Source organism: Cucurbita moschata, unplaced genomic scaffold (genome assembly GCF_002738365.1).
Source record: "Cucurbita moschata cultivar Rifu unplaced genomic scaffold, Cmos_1.0 Cmo_Scf00051, whole genome shotgun sequence".
In the NCBI taxonomy this organism is placed as follows: Eukaryota; Viridiplantae; Streptophyta; class Magnoliopsida; order Cucurbitales; family Cucurbitaceae; genus Cucurbita; species Cucurbita moschata.
Window position 1 is genome coordinate 1,240,520 of NW_019268567.1, and position 15,758 is coordinate 1,256,277.

At 32.9% G+C, this 15,758-nt stretch overlaps 2 protein-coding genes across 3 annotated transcripts; one reads left to right on the forward strand and one right to left on the reverse strand.

Annotated features, from left to right (window-relative positions):
- The first annotated feature begins 4,390 nt into the window (after positions 1-4,390).
- LOC111436071 (transcription factor TGA1-like) lies at positions 4,391-9,757 on the forward strand. 2 transcript variants are annotated; one of them, XM_023073762.1, is made up of 9 exons: positions 4,391-4,612; positions 5,416-5,531; positions 5,950-6,024; positions 6,730-6,789; positions 6,880-6,957; positions 7,082-7,145; positions 7,959-8,230; positions 8,646-8,873; positions 9,321-9,757. In XM_023073762.1, exons 1-9 carry the CDS (start codon positions 4,534-4,536, stop codon positions 9,471-9,473), a joined length of 1,125 nt encoding a protein of 374 aa, XP_022929530.1. In that variant the 5' UTR covers positions 4,391-4,533; the 3' UTR covers positions 9,474-9,757. The 2 variants fall into 2 exon arrangements, with proteins under 2 accessions (XP_022929530.1, XP_022929531.1); XM_023073763.1 differs by having other exon boundaries at positions 9,339-9,757.
- Positions 9,758-10,522: 765 nt separating this feature from the next.
- Positions 10,523-14,897, reverse strand: LOC111436070 (alanine--glyoxylate aminotransferase 2 homolog 1, mitochondrial-like). The gene is made up of 9 exons (XM_023073761.1): positions 14,569-14,897; positions 13,952-14,182; positions 13,027-13,197; positions 12,645-12,788; positions 12,380-12,559; positions 12,055-12,280; positions 11,063-11,176; positions 10,884-10,970; positions 10,523-10,773 (listed from the first exon to the last, which is right to left on the reverse strand). The coding sequence occupies exons 1-9, from the start codon at positions 14,821-14,823 to the stop codon at positions 10,730-10,732; spliced, it is 1,452 nt and encodes a 483-aa protein (XP_022929529.1). The 5' UTR covers positions 14,824-14,897; the 3' UTR covers positions 10,523-10,729.
- Positions 14,898-15,758: the final 861 nt, after the last annotated feature.

Here is a 15,758-nt window from a genome sequence, read left to right on the forward strand (position 1 = left end):
AAACAAAGCACTTTTGGTAATATCTATTTAGAATACATAACAAAATCTTAACCAAGGATTCAAAGTGATTCTTTATAACTTTAGATTATGAGTATTTGAAACCAAAAAGGCTGACAACTCCGAGTTCCTTTTTTTTTTTAATACAAAAATAATTATATTTTTAATAGAAAAGAAATGAAAAAAATAATAATAATTAATTTACAAAGATTATCAAAATTATCCGTACACTACGAACATTCTTTCTTGTTTTTTGTTTTTTTTTTAATAAATATTTTGTTGCAACATGAATTATTAGCTAAGTTATTAAGATAAATTCTCTATTAAATAATTAATAATAGATTTTAATTCATTTTCAAATGTAATAATCAATCGCACTTCATTCAACAATGAATGCCATAGTTTAATTGATTCAATAATTTAAATAATTCCGACTATCTAATCTAAATCATAAATAAACATTGGGTTGGGTCAAAAAAAATTTCAATTTGAGTCCGACTTAATTTTTAAAAAATTAAAAAATTTCGAATTAGTTCCTGAGTTGACATTTATTTTGTTGGGTCAACTAGACCAACTCGAAAATAGGGTTATAACCCAATTCAACTTAACCTACTTTTTAAGTTTATTACGAAAATTACGAACATTCCAGACTTCTTAATATTTGAATTTTAGGAAGTTTTGATTATTAACGTAGCATGCATTCAAAAAGTAGGATTTTCTTAAGTAATTAAGAAAAAAAAAACCGTCTTACAACCCAACCCAACTTGAGTTGTGAACTCTATTTAAGTTGCTCGAGTCACCAACTTGACTAACTCGAATTCAATCCAACCCATGTACGTCTTTTTAATCAACTATATAATAGCATTTTAAAATATGGTTGTTACTTTATTAAAAATATATATATTATTCATTAAAAATTTGGTAGCTTTTCAATTGATTAAAAAAAAATGGTACAATAATAGTCACCTATTTTGTATTTTATAATTATATAATTCAAATTATTGAAAATATAAAGAAGCCCATTTTTTTGATGTCCTAACTATGCACATTTTTTATTAAAAAAAAATAAAAATAAAAAGAACAATGATGTCATCCTACACATCATCATATTATATAACTGTAAACTATATTATATTATTCATATTAACAACTTATATAAAGTAGCGTTACAGTATTAGAGCATTTCGCATATCAATTACATTTATCTGACGTGTCACGTTTTTATTTGTCAATTTTTAAATTAATTTACTTTTCCAACTCTTCATTCAAGTCTACTACAAATTACTTAAATATTCATATTATACAGCTGTCAATTTCTCATTTTCTTTACAAATATTACTCTGACATTAATCAATATTTAAAAAAATAAAAGCAATAAAATTACAAGGATTCCTAAATGTCTTCAAATCTCTCCTTTTTCAGATTTGTAAATCTTTTATATTATTTAAAAATTAATTTTTTTATTTTCATTATTTATTAGTTCGTGATCTGTTAATACGCTAAAAGGTTATAACATTTAAGAGACGTGGGAGATAATCATTCCCTAAATAGTGTGGACGATGTAGACTAAATAGAAACGTTTGATTTTTAATTTAATTTTTTGAATTTCTTTGATAATTAAATATATTAATAAACTGGATGAAGTGACAGCGTGAGATTAACTCAGATATATAAAATAAGACCTAAACCGATATAGATTAAAAAATTATTAGAAAAAGAAAAGGAAAACCTGAACTAGAATTTAACGTATATTTAAAAGAATTAATTAATAATAAATAGGGATGAAATGTTTAGATCCATTTGGTTAATAAATAATTAAAAGATAAAGTGAAGAAATATTTTAAAATTTATGGTTTCGTTTTCCAATAGTCACATTCAAGTGGCTTTTCGAAGCCTCAAACGAGGTCCAATTTAAGAACAAATCTTGCCCCCCCAATAGTTTAGGGAATAATTTAAGAACCGCCACGTCACAAACCCAATTGTTGACGTGTCGAAAGGTTATTGGATGGATTTGTACACGATTTCCTAACTATTTTATAATAAGAATTGAATTTAGGTAATTAAATGAATGTTATATAAAAATAAATAATATTAAATAAAATAAATAAAGAAAGAAAGAAATTAGAATCGTAGGCAAGTTGAAAAAAAAGGTGAAATGGAATCTAAATTATGATAATAATTTATGAATCTAAGAGGAATTGTAAGTGGGAAGACACTCTAGAAACCCACTTAGATGAAATAGGTGATATATTCCATATATAAATTTTAATAACCAAGAAATAAATTTTAAAATGAATAATTAAAATTAAAATTAAAATTAAAATTAATTTTTAAAAAAACCCCACCCAACCCAACCCAACCCAACCCAACCCAACAACATACAATAAACAAATCCCAATTGCCTCCCACTTTCTTTTTTCCTTTACTTTTTATACACATACCATTCCTCCATCATGCCTAATTATTCATTTTTTTTCTCCTTTTTCTTTTATGCTTATCCTTTTTTTTTTTTTTTTTTCAAAAAATACATTATCCACCACTTCGTCCATTACTCGTCTTTGCGTGTGAGCAACCGCTTCAGTCGATAATAGTTATCTGAGATTGTGGATTGGATTGAGTTTGATTAAGTCGATATATTCTTTTAGTTCTAACCTAATTCTTCGATTGGTTTGAGCTGTTTATATATATATATTTTTAATAAAAATAAAATGTTAGTTCTCGCAATTTATTTATTTTCGAATGGGTACCCAAAAATGTATATTTTAAAATTACCCATAAAAGTTTCAAACTCATGAATTAACTCAAATTGTAAAATTTTTATTTATGTGAATTCATTCCAAACTAAACTAGTTGAGTTGATCGAGTTTTTCGAATTGAGAACGTTTGTTTAATCCACCACCTCTATATGGTGTGAAAATTATCTATTTATAATCAAATAAATTACAAGGATATGAAAGAGTAATAAATAAAAATAACAATAAAAGGAAAGATATTTGTAATAAGAACCTTATAATAAAATATCAAATATGATATATATATATATATATATATGGTAAACTATAATTTAGTTTTAAATATCGTTAACGCGGATTATTAAAGTTTTTGAACACTCATAGTGATGATATTCTGATTCAGTGTATGGTTTAACATTATGGTGAGATTAAATGTATTACTTTACCGAATATAATATATTTTTTTTTATACTGAAGAACGCTAAGTTTATTATGACTTCTAGAAATGACGAAAAGTCGTTTTAACCCCTTAAAAGCATCTCTTAAAATTTTTAGATGCTTAGTTAAGTGAGTAGTCTTAAAAATTGTAAAGCAGCTTTTGACAAATCACAAGGTCGTTAGTATTTCGTGTAACATGTCTTTGTTTCTAAGTACTATCGTCAAAAGTCGTCTTAAAAATTGTATAGAGATGGAATAATTTTTAATTTAAATAAATTCATAGACTTTGTGGGTTTTTTTTTTTAATTTAAAAAAAAAAAAAAATTTGTGGTATATTATTATTGTTATATAGTGATGATGATATTACAATAATATTGGTGGCACTTGGATGTCTCTTCACTAGTACACTATGGCAACCATGAAAGTGGGAGATGCTATTCACCCATTGGTTGGCCCCAATTTCCATTTTATACATTCTTCCACATTTTTGGACATACTTTTTAAAAATAATAAATAAAATCATGCAATTTTATTCTTATTTTAGAATTTTAGATTTTTTAGCTCGGGTCATTATATAACAGCTCAAATTCATCGCGAGCACCGTTACAGATCGTCGTCACCCTCACAATTTTAAAATATGTCTGCGAGGGAGGAACATTTCGTTCCCCCCTCCAACCCATATAGAATTTCACGTATTATCTATTTTTTTTAATGGCTATTTAAGTTCAAATTAATAAATTAAAAAAAAAAACATGATCAAAGGGATCCAAGTAGTATTTCCATTTCGAATGGTTATTTAATTTCATGACAAAGCAAATCTAAGATCAATCAGATAAGGATAAGGTTTTTATATTCCTAAATTAAATTAAAAAAAATGAAGACATTATTATTGCAAAACAAAGGTTGATATCATCATCAAATACTATAGTATAAAATAATGAAAATAGAGAGAAAAAAAAAACTTTAATGAAGCATATGATTATAAACAGAAATTATTATTTTTTTTTTTTAAATGACATCACAAAAATAAACCCCAAAACTAATAATTTGCAAAGATTGAAGAAACCACAGCCATGAAACTCCAATCATATTCAACCTTGACCCAATTAAAACTAAGCCCACATCCAACATATAAACATATATATATATATATATATATATATATATATATATATATATATATATATATAATCATTTAAGAGAGAGAGAGAGAAGACAAAAAAAAGAGACCAAAAGGAGAGGAGAGAGAAGGGTAGAGAATTAGAGAAAGCAGAGAGAAAAGGCAGGAATTCAGAGGAAGTTGCAAGTGATCGAAGAAGATACTGATTTTGATTTTGATTTTGATTTGAAGGGTTTGTATTTGGGGATGTCTATGTTTGAGCTCACTAATTACCCTAAACATGCTCCTTTTTCAATCCAACCTTCTTCGTCCTCCTCTCTTCCAGGTTCGTTCTTCGTTCTTCGTTCTTCGTTCTTCGTTCTTCGTTCTTATGATTGCTATGAGTGAATTTGGATCAACGATGGTGTTTCTCTCGATTCTCCATCTATTTTGATTGGTTTCTTCTAATTCGATTTGTTATTTGGTGTTACTGTTAAGTTATGTTCGAGTTGCTCGGAGTTGATAGATGAAATTGTTGGTGGTTTGGTAGTTTCTGGGAAAATATTGACCTGCAAGAACATGTTGGTTTTTTTCTTCTTTACATTAAAAGGGGGGAAATTAAATAAAAGGATTAGTGCCAGCTTATTTGTATTATTTTTTATTGAACTTGGCTTTGGAACTAATATTAATTATATATATACATATTTTGTTTTTATTGTTACATGATTTTTATTTGTTTTTAATTATATGGTTAATCTGTCCTTCTCTCTCTTCTCTATTTTTTCAAATTTCCGAATTAAAATTAAATTTAAAATGACAATAATTTAGATATTTTGGTTTTATTATATAGTATTTCAATTTTTTTATTTTATCTATTTATTTATTTATATAATTATAACCAGTAGAATTAGGCTTATTTTGACTTTTTAGTTGTTTTATCGAAAAATGGGAATATAGTATTTTTTATTTTTTACCAAATAAAAAATATTTCATATTTTTCAAGGACAGAAGATCCGTGTAAAAGAAACATAATAATAATAATAATAATAAATATGTGTTTTTATTTTGTATGTTTTATAATTTGTTAAAAAATATATTAATTTCGAAAATAGGGTGTGGACTCATTATGAATTAAATTTGAGAATTTAGGAAGGGTGGGATTGTACGAGCCTATCCACCCAATTGGAATGTGGGGAGAAACTTTCCGAACCAATTTAGACGCACCATCTCTTCTAATGGAGGCCGATACAAAGCTGGAAAATCAGGTACTCTTCTCATAACATTTCCGTTTCTTTTTTTTTTTTTTTTTTTTTTTTTTTTTTTTTAAATATAATAAGTATATAAAAAAAACAAATTGTCGTTAAAAGTTTACATGTATATCGTTTAAATGATTACCCTGTTTAAAACTCCGAGTAGTAAATTCAAATATTTCCTTTTTTTTTTAATTTAAACTTGTAAGAACATTTTCGAGATTTGAGTCGGATTTTAAAATTAAAAATTTTAAATCTACATTTTTTTTTAGTATTTTGTTTAATTTTTAAAAAATGTAGTTCGATAATAATGAGCCTTTCTTCATGTTAACCTACCGATTTAAATTTAATGAACCCATTAAAACTGTTTATGAACATTTTTTGTTTTGAAGTTTAAATGCAGTTTATTATTTTTATTTTAAATTTTTTTTAGTCGGATGATGCCTCGCTCGGCTCACTTGGAGATCCTCACATTTATAACCAAAAAGATACCAAACGGAATGAAAAGGTATGATCAATAGTATATACTTTATATTCAAAATAAATGTAGCGAATATTCAAATCTATAATTTTTTTTTATAGCGGAGTGTTTTTAAAATAAAATTTAAAACAATAATAGGAAATTTTCTAATATTACTTTTATTTATTTTCAACTTTTATAATATATTATTTAAGTATAAATTTGTTGAAAATAAAATTGAGAGTCTAATAATTATTAGATATTTTTTTAAAAAAATTAGAAACTCGGACCAATATAAAATATTAAAATTTAGAGACTAAACTGTGTAATTATATTACACTATTATCATTTAACAACAAATAAATATATGATTCAAATTTAAAAATTGAGTAATTTTTATCCTTCAATTTCCACTTAATTTCCTATTAATTTTTTTTTATAAATTTATTAATTTCAATATAATAAAATTTGCACAAAAACAAGTTTGACCAAAAAAAAATTATAAACTTTAGGAAAAGAAATTAGCTTTATTGTCCCTTTTTTTTTTAATCTAAATTTTTATGTTTTATAATTTATTAAATGTATAAAATTAATAATTTTCTTAAGCTATTTAGAGTGAAATTAAAATATTTTTAAAGTTGGCTAAAATTATGGAATTCAATGAAATTTAAATTTAAATTAAGATTAAATATTTTTTATTTTTTATTTTTTATTTTCCATCAAGAACCATTATACTTACAAACTCATTTGCAGATTCAAAGACGGCTCGCACAAAATCGGGAAGCAGCTCGCAAAAGTCGCCTGCGAAAAAAGGTACGGCCCGAAATTCTTGCTTCAATTTCAAAGTTTTCATTGCAATCACAGAACAGTGTAAACAACTACGAATTCAAATCTCGTTTGTAGGCCTATATTAAGCAATTGGAATCGAGCCGCTTAAAACTCATCCAATTGGAGCAAGAGCTTGAAAAAGCAAGACAACAAGTACGAACAATGTTTGATTCTCCTTCATTTTATTTAGCCCTTAATCGAACTTTTTGATGGAACATTATGTTTGGCTTAATTCCATCGCCTCGAATTTGATGTCGCGCCCTGTCTTTTTCTTCAGGGTCTGTTGGCTGGATCCCGATTTGATAATAACCCGTCGGGTTTATCAGGAACCACAAATTCAGGTTGGTTTTCTTGTGGCCAATCGTTGTTTGTTCTTACGCTTCTTTTTGATCTTTGATGCTCTTGTGTCTTGTCAATATTATAGATCCTTTGTTGTTTGGTGTTTAGTGGCTTGGTAACTGAAAGATGGGAATTGAAAGCTACAAGATCTGAAATTAATTTGAGAGCTTAAAGTTAAGGGAAGTGATCAGTGGCTTAAATTCTTGCAGATCAAGTGTTTGTGGTATTGTCTACGATGAATATAAAAGTCCAAACTCTTAGCCGAACATGTGGGTCATCGTAAACTGTAAAGCGTGTGTGTATAAACGTTTTTGAGTCCTAGACGTAAAGATTGACTGATTGATGTGTGGGAAAGGAAAGTTCTTCCATTGGAGGTGGTTCCATGTTTCATCACTACTCTACCAAAAGTTCACTCCTCTTTTTGCTTTTCACTTTTTATCAAGATTGACTAGTCTTGTAAGATCTCACGTCCAGTGAGAGGAGATGGGAGGAGAACGAAACATCCTTGACAAGGGTGTGGAAACCTCTCTCTCCCTAGCATACGCGTTTTTTAAAGCCCAAAGAGGACAATATCTGTTAGTTGTGAGCTTGAGCTTGGGCTATTACAGGTCTTCCTTACCACTTCTAATAATTTCCCTCGGGGTTGATATGTTGTATTCGACATCGCATCTTGTTTGATATGAAAAAGAGTTGATGCCTAAAATGTTAGTTATGTAGGATGCCTTGATATTCAGAGTTTGGAATTTTCACATGCAATCTACCTTGAGCTTTAGCATTCTTATCTTCTCAATATATCATCACTATTTGTTTTGTAGGCATCTCTGCATTTGAATCAGAGTATGAGCAATGGGTAGAAGAGCAGAACAGGCAGATATGTGATCTGAGGACTGCAGTGCATGCTGATATTACTGATATCGAGCTTCGAATACTCGTAGAAAATGCAATGAGACATTACTTTAAATTCTTTCGCATGAAAGCTAAAGCTGCAAAAGCAGACGTCTCCTATATCATGTCAGGCATGTGGAAAACATCAGCTGAAAGACTTTTCTTATGGATAGGAGGATTTCGCCCTTCAGAACTTCTCAAGGTATGTTCTTATGAATCATAATGAGATATTGACAGGAAAGGAGCTTATCTTCTTATCAAACTAGACTTTGACACTAAAAAAATGGCTCCCTAGAGAGTGCACATGATCGTATAGTTTCATGGACTACCTCGTAGAAGAACGAAGATTATAGCTTTAGATTAGAAGCATGAATTTCAATTGTCGTCTCAAAAATCCCACTTCTACATTTTCACATTATTTACATCGTAGAGAAAATCACTTGATTTCGATGAATATATTGGGTTCACAATTCTCGATCACCCACCGATCCTACAATATTTGATGTTAGAAAGTTGGAAAGCTTTTTGATATTCAATAATGAGAGCACTAAGTAGATATATATATGAACTAACAACCTCTTAGTTTAATATTGTTCACAAAGTTATGTCATATACAGGTTTTGATACCTCAGCTGAAGATACTGACCGATCAACAAGTTTCCGAAACTAGTAGCCTTACGAAATCGTGTTTACAAGCAGAAGATGCTCTAAGACAGGGTATGGAAAAACTACAACAAAATCTATTTGAGAGCGTAGTGGCTGGTCAGCTGAGTGAAGGAAGTTATCCCCTACAGATGACTGCTGCAATGGAAAGATTAGAAGCACTCATTAGCTTTGTGAATCAGGTAACATATTTCTTGAGCTCATGTGTTCATAAGATGTGTGTTCTTTTATTATCATTCTCTTTGGTCACCTTAACCTCCCATGCCCCATGTCCGAAGTCGAGGCCATGTGTGTTAGAGAGCGTCCATCATCTTAGTCACTCATCCTCTATGCATTTAGAACTTATTCACGAAGTCAATCGACAAATCTGACTCTAGATTATCATTTTGTATAGTTGTTGGAACTTATTCACGAAGTCAATCGACAAATCTGACTCTAGATTATCATTTTGTATAGTTGTTGATTTGAAAGACATTATGACATTAAGATTTCCAAGGTTTAGCTCAGACATAACTCAGAACTCCACTTCTCGTTATAATTGGTAGATCTAAGGTTATGTTTGTCTTGTTGAATATTTCATCGAACGTTACCTACTTTTTTCTACTCTCTCTTTTCTAATGCCCAAATAGGCTGACCATCTACGACAGGAAACATTGCAACAGATGTACAAAATTCTAACAACTCGGCAATCTGCTCAAGGCCTTCTTATTCTTGGGGAGTTTTTTCAACGACTCCGAGCATTGAGCTTGCTTTGGGCTAATCGTCCTTGCGAGCCTACATAGTTCACCATCAACATTTGTCAAGTTCAAAGTTGGTTCATGATCATCCTAAGGATCTACAAGCTTGTTGGTAGTGTATTGGTAAAACATTTATAATGAGGAATGCAAAGTCATAGCATACCATTTTGCAAGCTTCCTACTCATACCACACCCGTCTGTAAATATTGATATGAGAATCTTATCGCGAGAGAAAAATTGTAAGTATGATTGATTTTTGACATCTGTTGTATTGCCAAGTTGTCTCAAATATAATCTATATTTAGTGTAGTTTTGTGATGACATGGAAATTTTTGTGGTGAACTGATTACTAGAATGACATTCATGAATGTATGTGCATGTAGTAGTAGTTAGTTTCTGTTATTCAAATTGGAACCTCATCCTTCCCTCCAAATATGAAGTTTTTAGATCTTGAATTTCTTAAATCTGAAGATTTCAGGTCTGGAACTTCACTAGATCTTGAATTTCTTAAATCTGAAGATTTCAGGTCTGGAACTTCACTAGATCTTGAATTTCTTAAATCTGAAGATTTCACTAGATCTCATTGCTTTGCTTTAGACTTCCCCAAAATGCCTCATACCAATGGAGAGAGTATTCCTCAGATTATAAACTCATGATCATTCTCTAAATTAGGCGATGTGGGACTTTCATCATCTAACACCTCCCCTCGAACAAAGTGCGCCTCTCCTTAATCGAGACTCGACTCCCTTGGCGTCTTAGTCATTTTTTACTGCTTTCGAGGAGTCTGACTCCTTTTCTTTTGGAGTTCTTTGTTCGATATTTGAGGATTTACCAATCTATTGGCACGACTAAATTGCTCTGATACCATGTTAGACGAACACGACTCTCCACAATTGTATGATATTGTCCACTTTGAGCATAAACTCTCATGGTTCTGCTTTGGGCTTCCCCAAAAGGCTTCCTACCAATGGAGAGAGTATTCATTAGATTATAAACTCATGATCATTCCCTAAATCAGGCGACGTGAGACTTTCATCATCCAACAGTGATCTAAGCTAAGGTCGACGACAAAGTAGAATTATAAACTTCTGTATATAAATACTTATATTCACTCGTAGAAACAATGTTCAATCAGTTTTTGAAAGAAAAAAGAAGGTTTCTGAAACTAAGTCCTGGTTTAAAACTTGTAATATAGTAAACAACACATGGTAGCTCCTACAAACAAGAATTACATTTTATTTTAAGTAACATACAAGAACACTGATGGGTTGTCGTTGTTGTTGTTTACCAGATTGAAGCTTTTACAGCTTTGAAATGGCATAGTCCAAAGCATCAACAAGAAAATCTGCAGATGAGGCGGGGAAAGGAGTATGAGAAACTCAAAGAAAATCTTCATTTTCAGAGCCAAACAGACAGTTCATGAAATGTAGATTCATTAAAAGATATATAAGATACCTGAATCATCTTTTGTGAAACACATTGGGGGCTTTATTCGAAATACATTGCCATGCAGACCTCCTTTCCCCACGAGAACGCCCAGTTCTTCAATCGGAACCAAACGAGTCGTTAGAACAGCAGCCATAAGTTACTTTCAGTTTGGCTTATTTGGTTTGGAGATCAGAGAATAGAAGTACCTCTTAGTTTCTCGAACAATACTGCGGTTTCGGTCTTTGCCGGGGTTTTGTCCTTCTGATCCGTTACGAATTCTACACCTATCATTAATCCTCTTCCTCGTACATCTCCTATGACTGGGAAAGGAACAAAATTCATTACTCAAATGAGATATGATTTCTTTTGCGAGGGTTCTAATGTTGTAATGGTTCAAGCCCACCACCAACCGATATTTGTCCTTGGGTTTTCCCTCACAGTTTTTTCTCTCACGATTTTTGTTCTTCTCCGTAATTGATGTGGGATCTCATTCACAATTCACCCCTTTTCGGGGCCCAGCGCCGTCACTGGCACTCGTTCCTTCTCCAATCGATGTGGGACCCCTCAATCCACCCCCTTTGGGGCCAGTGTCCTTGCTGGCACACTGCCTCGTGTCCACCCCCCTTCGAGGTTCAGCCTCTTCGCTGGCACATTGGCTGATGTCTGACTATGATACCATTTGTAACATTACAGGCCCACTGTTAGTAGATATTGTCCTTTTTGGGCTTTCTCTTTCGGACTTCCGCTCAAGGTTTTTAAAACGCATATGACCCACTGTTAGTAGATATTATCCGTTTTGGGCTTTCTCTTTCGGACTTCCGCTCGGGTTTTTAAAACGCATATGACCCACTTAGTAGATATTGTCCTCTTTGGGCTTTCTCTTTCAGACTTCCGCTCAAGGTTTTTAAAACGCATATGGCCCACTGTTAGTAGATATTATCCTCTTTGGGCTTTCTCTTTCAGACTTCCGCTCAAGATTTTTAAAACGCATATGGCCCCACTGTTAGTAGATATTGTCCTCTTTGGGCTTTCTCTTTCAGACTTCCGCTCAAAGTTTTTAAAACTTATCTGCCAGGGAGAGGTTTTCACTCTTATAAAGAATGTTTTGTTCTCTCCAACCGGGATATATTGTTCGTGAAGAAGTATTAGAGGGAGGTGGACTACTTAGAAATTAAAGTCATAGTCTAAGAGAAATTACTTTCATATTTTTCCTGGAGACCTCTCAATCCCTCTAGTAAATGCGCACCAACATCTGCACAATGTGCTTGACGTCTCTCCTTGTCAACAACTCTTAGAACTGCAAGTCCCCCCGCAGAACAAACTGGGTTCCCTCCAAAAGTGTTGAACTGAAGTTTTTGAGCCATCGTGCTTGCTATTTCAGGCGTTGTCACCACTGCTCCCAATGGCAAACCATTTCCAATACCCTGAAAAGTTCAATACTTAGGAACGCTGGGAATAACTTCTAATGAACGACACGAACGATGAGCTGCCGTGCTGCGGTGGTTCTCCAACAGGACTATTACCTTTGCCATGGTTACTATATCAGGAACCACACCCTGCGTCTCAAAGCCCCAGTAATGGCTTCCTGTACGACCGAAGCCAGTTTGAACCTCATCAGCAATGCAAACACCACCACCCTTGCGAACAATGTCGTAAACGGGTTTCAAGTATCCAGGTGCTAATTCAACAGCTCCTCCAACACCCTGTGATAATGGAAAACCAAATGTACCTTCAAGTTTATGTAGAATGTGGTTATCATGTTCAATTTCAGACATCAGAAAAAGAAACCTGAATTGTTTCAGCTATAAATCCAGCAACTCTTCCTGAAGTACCGTAATCTATATGATCTTGGACATCTTTGACATAACTACTAGCATCTGACCCAAAGATACCACGATATGGATCGGGATTCACAACATGATGAATTTCACCCTGCAAGGTACCACAAGAATTTTGCAGATGAATCAAAATACTTAGATTGAACTGCCATGCAAACTACAGCAAATGCAGCTGTCGACTAAAACAAGCAATAGATTACGTGTGTTTGCACCGAGTAAATTGCACATGATCAGACTAGTAGAAAACCAGAAGGCAATGGAAGTTCTATCACTAGCATACAGGCAACCAAATGAACCAATATCACTGCAGATTAAGCTCTGAATAGAAAAACCTGAGGTATTGGGTACTTCCATGTATTCAAAGACGTCAGTCCAATTGTGTTAGAACTTCCTCCGTGGTATGCATTTCTCAATGCAATCATACCTAGATTACCACTGTATAGACGGGCCATAAGCATGGCTAATTCATTTGCTTCTGTCCCGGAATTTACAAAATATACAACCTGCATAATCAAGTAAGCAGAAGTTTCAGTCAGTACAGGAGAATGATGTTCTATACAAGGGTAATAGGAAGATCAATGTGAGATCCCAAGGAGGAGAATGAAGTATTTTTTACTGTGGAAATCTCTCCCTAGCAGATGCTTTTTAAAAGTCCGAAAGGGAAAGTCTAAAGAAGACAATATCGGCTAGCAGTGGGCTTGGACCGTTATAAATGGTATCAGAGCCAGACACCAGCAGGCTAAGCCTTAAAGGGGTGGACACTAGGTGGTGTGCCAGTAACGATGTTGGGCCACAAAGGGGGCAGATTGGGGGGCCCACATCAATGGGAGAAGAGAACGAGTGTCAGCGAGGACGCTGGGCCTCGACGGGGGTGGATTGTGAGATCCCACGTCGGCTAGCGAGGAGAACGAAACATTTTTTATAAGGATGTGGAAACTTTTACCTAGAAGACGTGTTTTAAAAACCTCTAGAGAAAGCTCGAAAGAGAGTACAAATAGGACAATATCTCCTAGCGGTGCGCTTGGACCCGTTACAATCAAGTAGTGAAGAGATAACAACTCAACCATCATAGTTGAGAAGATCCACCAGTTCTAGTAATTCAACATCTCTTATCCCATCTCTAATGAAGGTCCGAACACAAGTTCAACAATTTCCACAGAGCCTGACATATCCTGGATGCTTTGCTTCAATATCAATCATCCATTACAGCGAAAATTGAATAGATACTATTTAATGATTCTGAAAGGAGAAAAACACCTTCAAGTTTCCAGGCATTTTCTCAGCCAATGCTTCAGCAAAATCAGCTATTGCATGGTGTAGGTATATGGTTGTGGCATGCTGTAAAAGCTTGTTTTGCTCATTGACTGCAGCCAAGACATCAGGATGGCAATGCCCACAAGAAACAGTAACAATACCAGCAAAAGCATCAAGGTACCGCCGCCCATTCTCATCAAACAAGTATTGCATTTTCCCTTCTACAATGTTGAGCTATTCAATTAAGAGAGCAAGACCAAAAGAATCAGTTTCTGAAGAATGTGCGGATTGAAGGATATCCATCAAATACACAAAGTTCAATTTAATGATAAATGTTCAAGAAAACCAAAAAACCAAGCGTATCGCATAATATGGCAAATCAATCAACAAATCTGCATGAGTTCATCATCATCACGTAGCAAGGAAGCAAGAAAAGCGGCCAGATCAAGTAAAATCCTGCTCAAATGCAGAGATCTAGTGCTTCTTCCAGAAATCACAATCGGTTCACTTAAATGAACCACCAGAACTCCACATCAATCTTAATCACGATACGACAGCAGAATCAACAATGCAGAAAACTCAATCAAATAAGGAATAGTAGTTGAAATCAGAGAGACTACCGGCTTCTTGTAGTAGTGAAAAAGCGAAGGGCCGAGAAACTTCTTCCGCTTCTGAAAAACTTCATCGGCAAGAGGTCCTTTGTAAGGCTTCGGCGTGTAATCAAACGGCGGAAGAACAGGTTTGAGATCAGTTGCAGCGGAAGAAGAAGGAATCGAAGAGAAAAAACTACAAAAGGCTTGCCTGGAACGGCCAATGAACCGCTTCAAGTTCGCCTCTCGTAGAGCCTTCTTCAAAATTTGCTTCTGAAACGCCATGGCCGATCAATCGAAGCTTCAAAGCTTTCGGTTTCGTGCCGGTAATGGCGGCTCTGTCAGCTGTGTTTATAATAAATAAAGAAATTATGCAACTACGGCAAATTTGAGAATTTATAAAGAACCCAGACAACTTGGGAAAGTCCAATAGTCTGCTGACGTGGCATTTTATTTATATGCATGTTGATGACTCGTTGCTGATCCTATTACCACGTAGGATCAAGTGATTAACAACGGTCCAAAAATTTAAAAATAATCATTTATTTTTCTTAATTTAGTTTAAATTAGAAGAATATTTAATACATTTTTAAACTTTAATAAATCTAAATTATTCAAACACATTAAATGCTCGTGTTAAATAAGATTTAATATAACTTTTTATACCTAATATTAAAAGTTTTAAATTAAATTTATAAAATCACTAATTTTGATTTAGGGTCGGTTTACTTAGGTGTAAATTTTAAGACTCCAATCTCGTAATCTAATCCATCTCGAGATAGGTATGAATTTATTCTCAATATTTTATTATAATGGGACCTACGCCCTATTTCGGGTGAACTTTACACTATTTGTCCTTTTTTTAATCTATTTTGACCTTGTAGTACTGATCTATTGATATTCTTCTTCATCATTCCCTATCTAGGTTTTAATTTCAACTCTAGTGTGATAGACTCTATGAGATAATTAAATAAAACTAACGGCGGAAGACTTACCTTAGTCATTTTAAATAATAAAATTTCATTTGAGTTCCCTATAATATGGAAATTGTGTTTTTTTAGGGCTATTTTGTCTACGAGATAATTAACGTGTTTAAAAATTAAAATTAACAGCGGAAAAATTTACATGAGTCATTTTAAAACACAATTTCATTTGAGTTCCCTATAATATGGAAATAGTGTTTTTTTTAGGGGCTCTTCAAAACATTAATTTCAAGTATT

Bases quoted from the DNA above. Each gene is read 5' to 3' on its own strand.
- LOC111436071 (XM_023073762.1), top strand. From the start codon at position 4,534: ATGTCTATGTTTGAGCTCACTAATTACCCTAAACATGCTCCTTTTTCA. The intron at 4,613-5,415 runs GTTCGTTCTTCG...TTGAGAATTTAG, and splicing joins TTCGTCCTCCTCTCTTCCAG to GAAGGGTGGGATTGTACGAG. The intron at 8,231-8,645 runs GTATGTTCTTAT...TGTCATATACAG, and splicing joins GCCCTTCAGAACTTCTCAAG to GTTTTGATACCTCAGCTGAA.
- LOC111436070 (XM_023073761.1), bottom strand. From the start codon at position 14,823: ATGGCGTTTCAGAAGCAAATTTTGAAGAAGGCTCTACGAGAGGCGAAC. The intron at 12,789-13,026 runs GTTTTTCTATTC...GGTACCTTGCAG, and splicing joins GGAAGTACCCAATACCTCAG to GGTGAAATTCATCATGTTGT. The intron at 10,971-11,062 runs GTACTTCTATTC...TTCCGATTGAAG, and splicing joins ATTGTTCGAGAAACTAAGAG to AACTGGGCGTTCTCGTGGGG.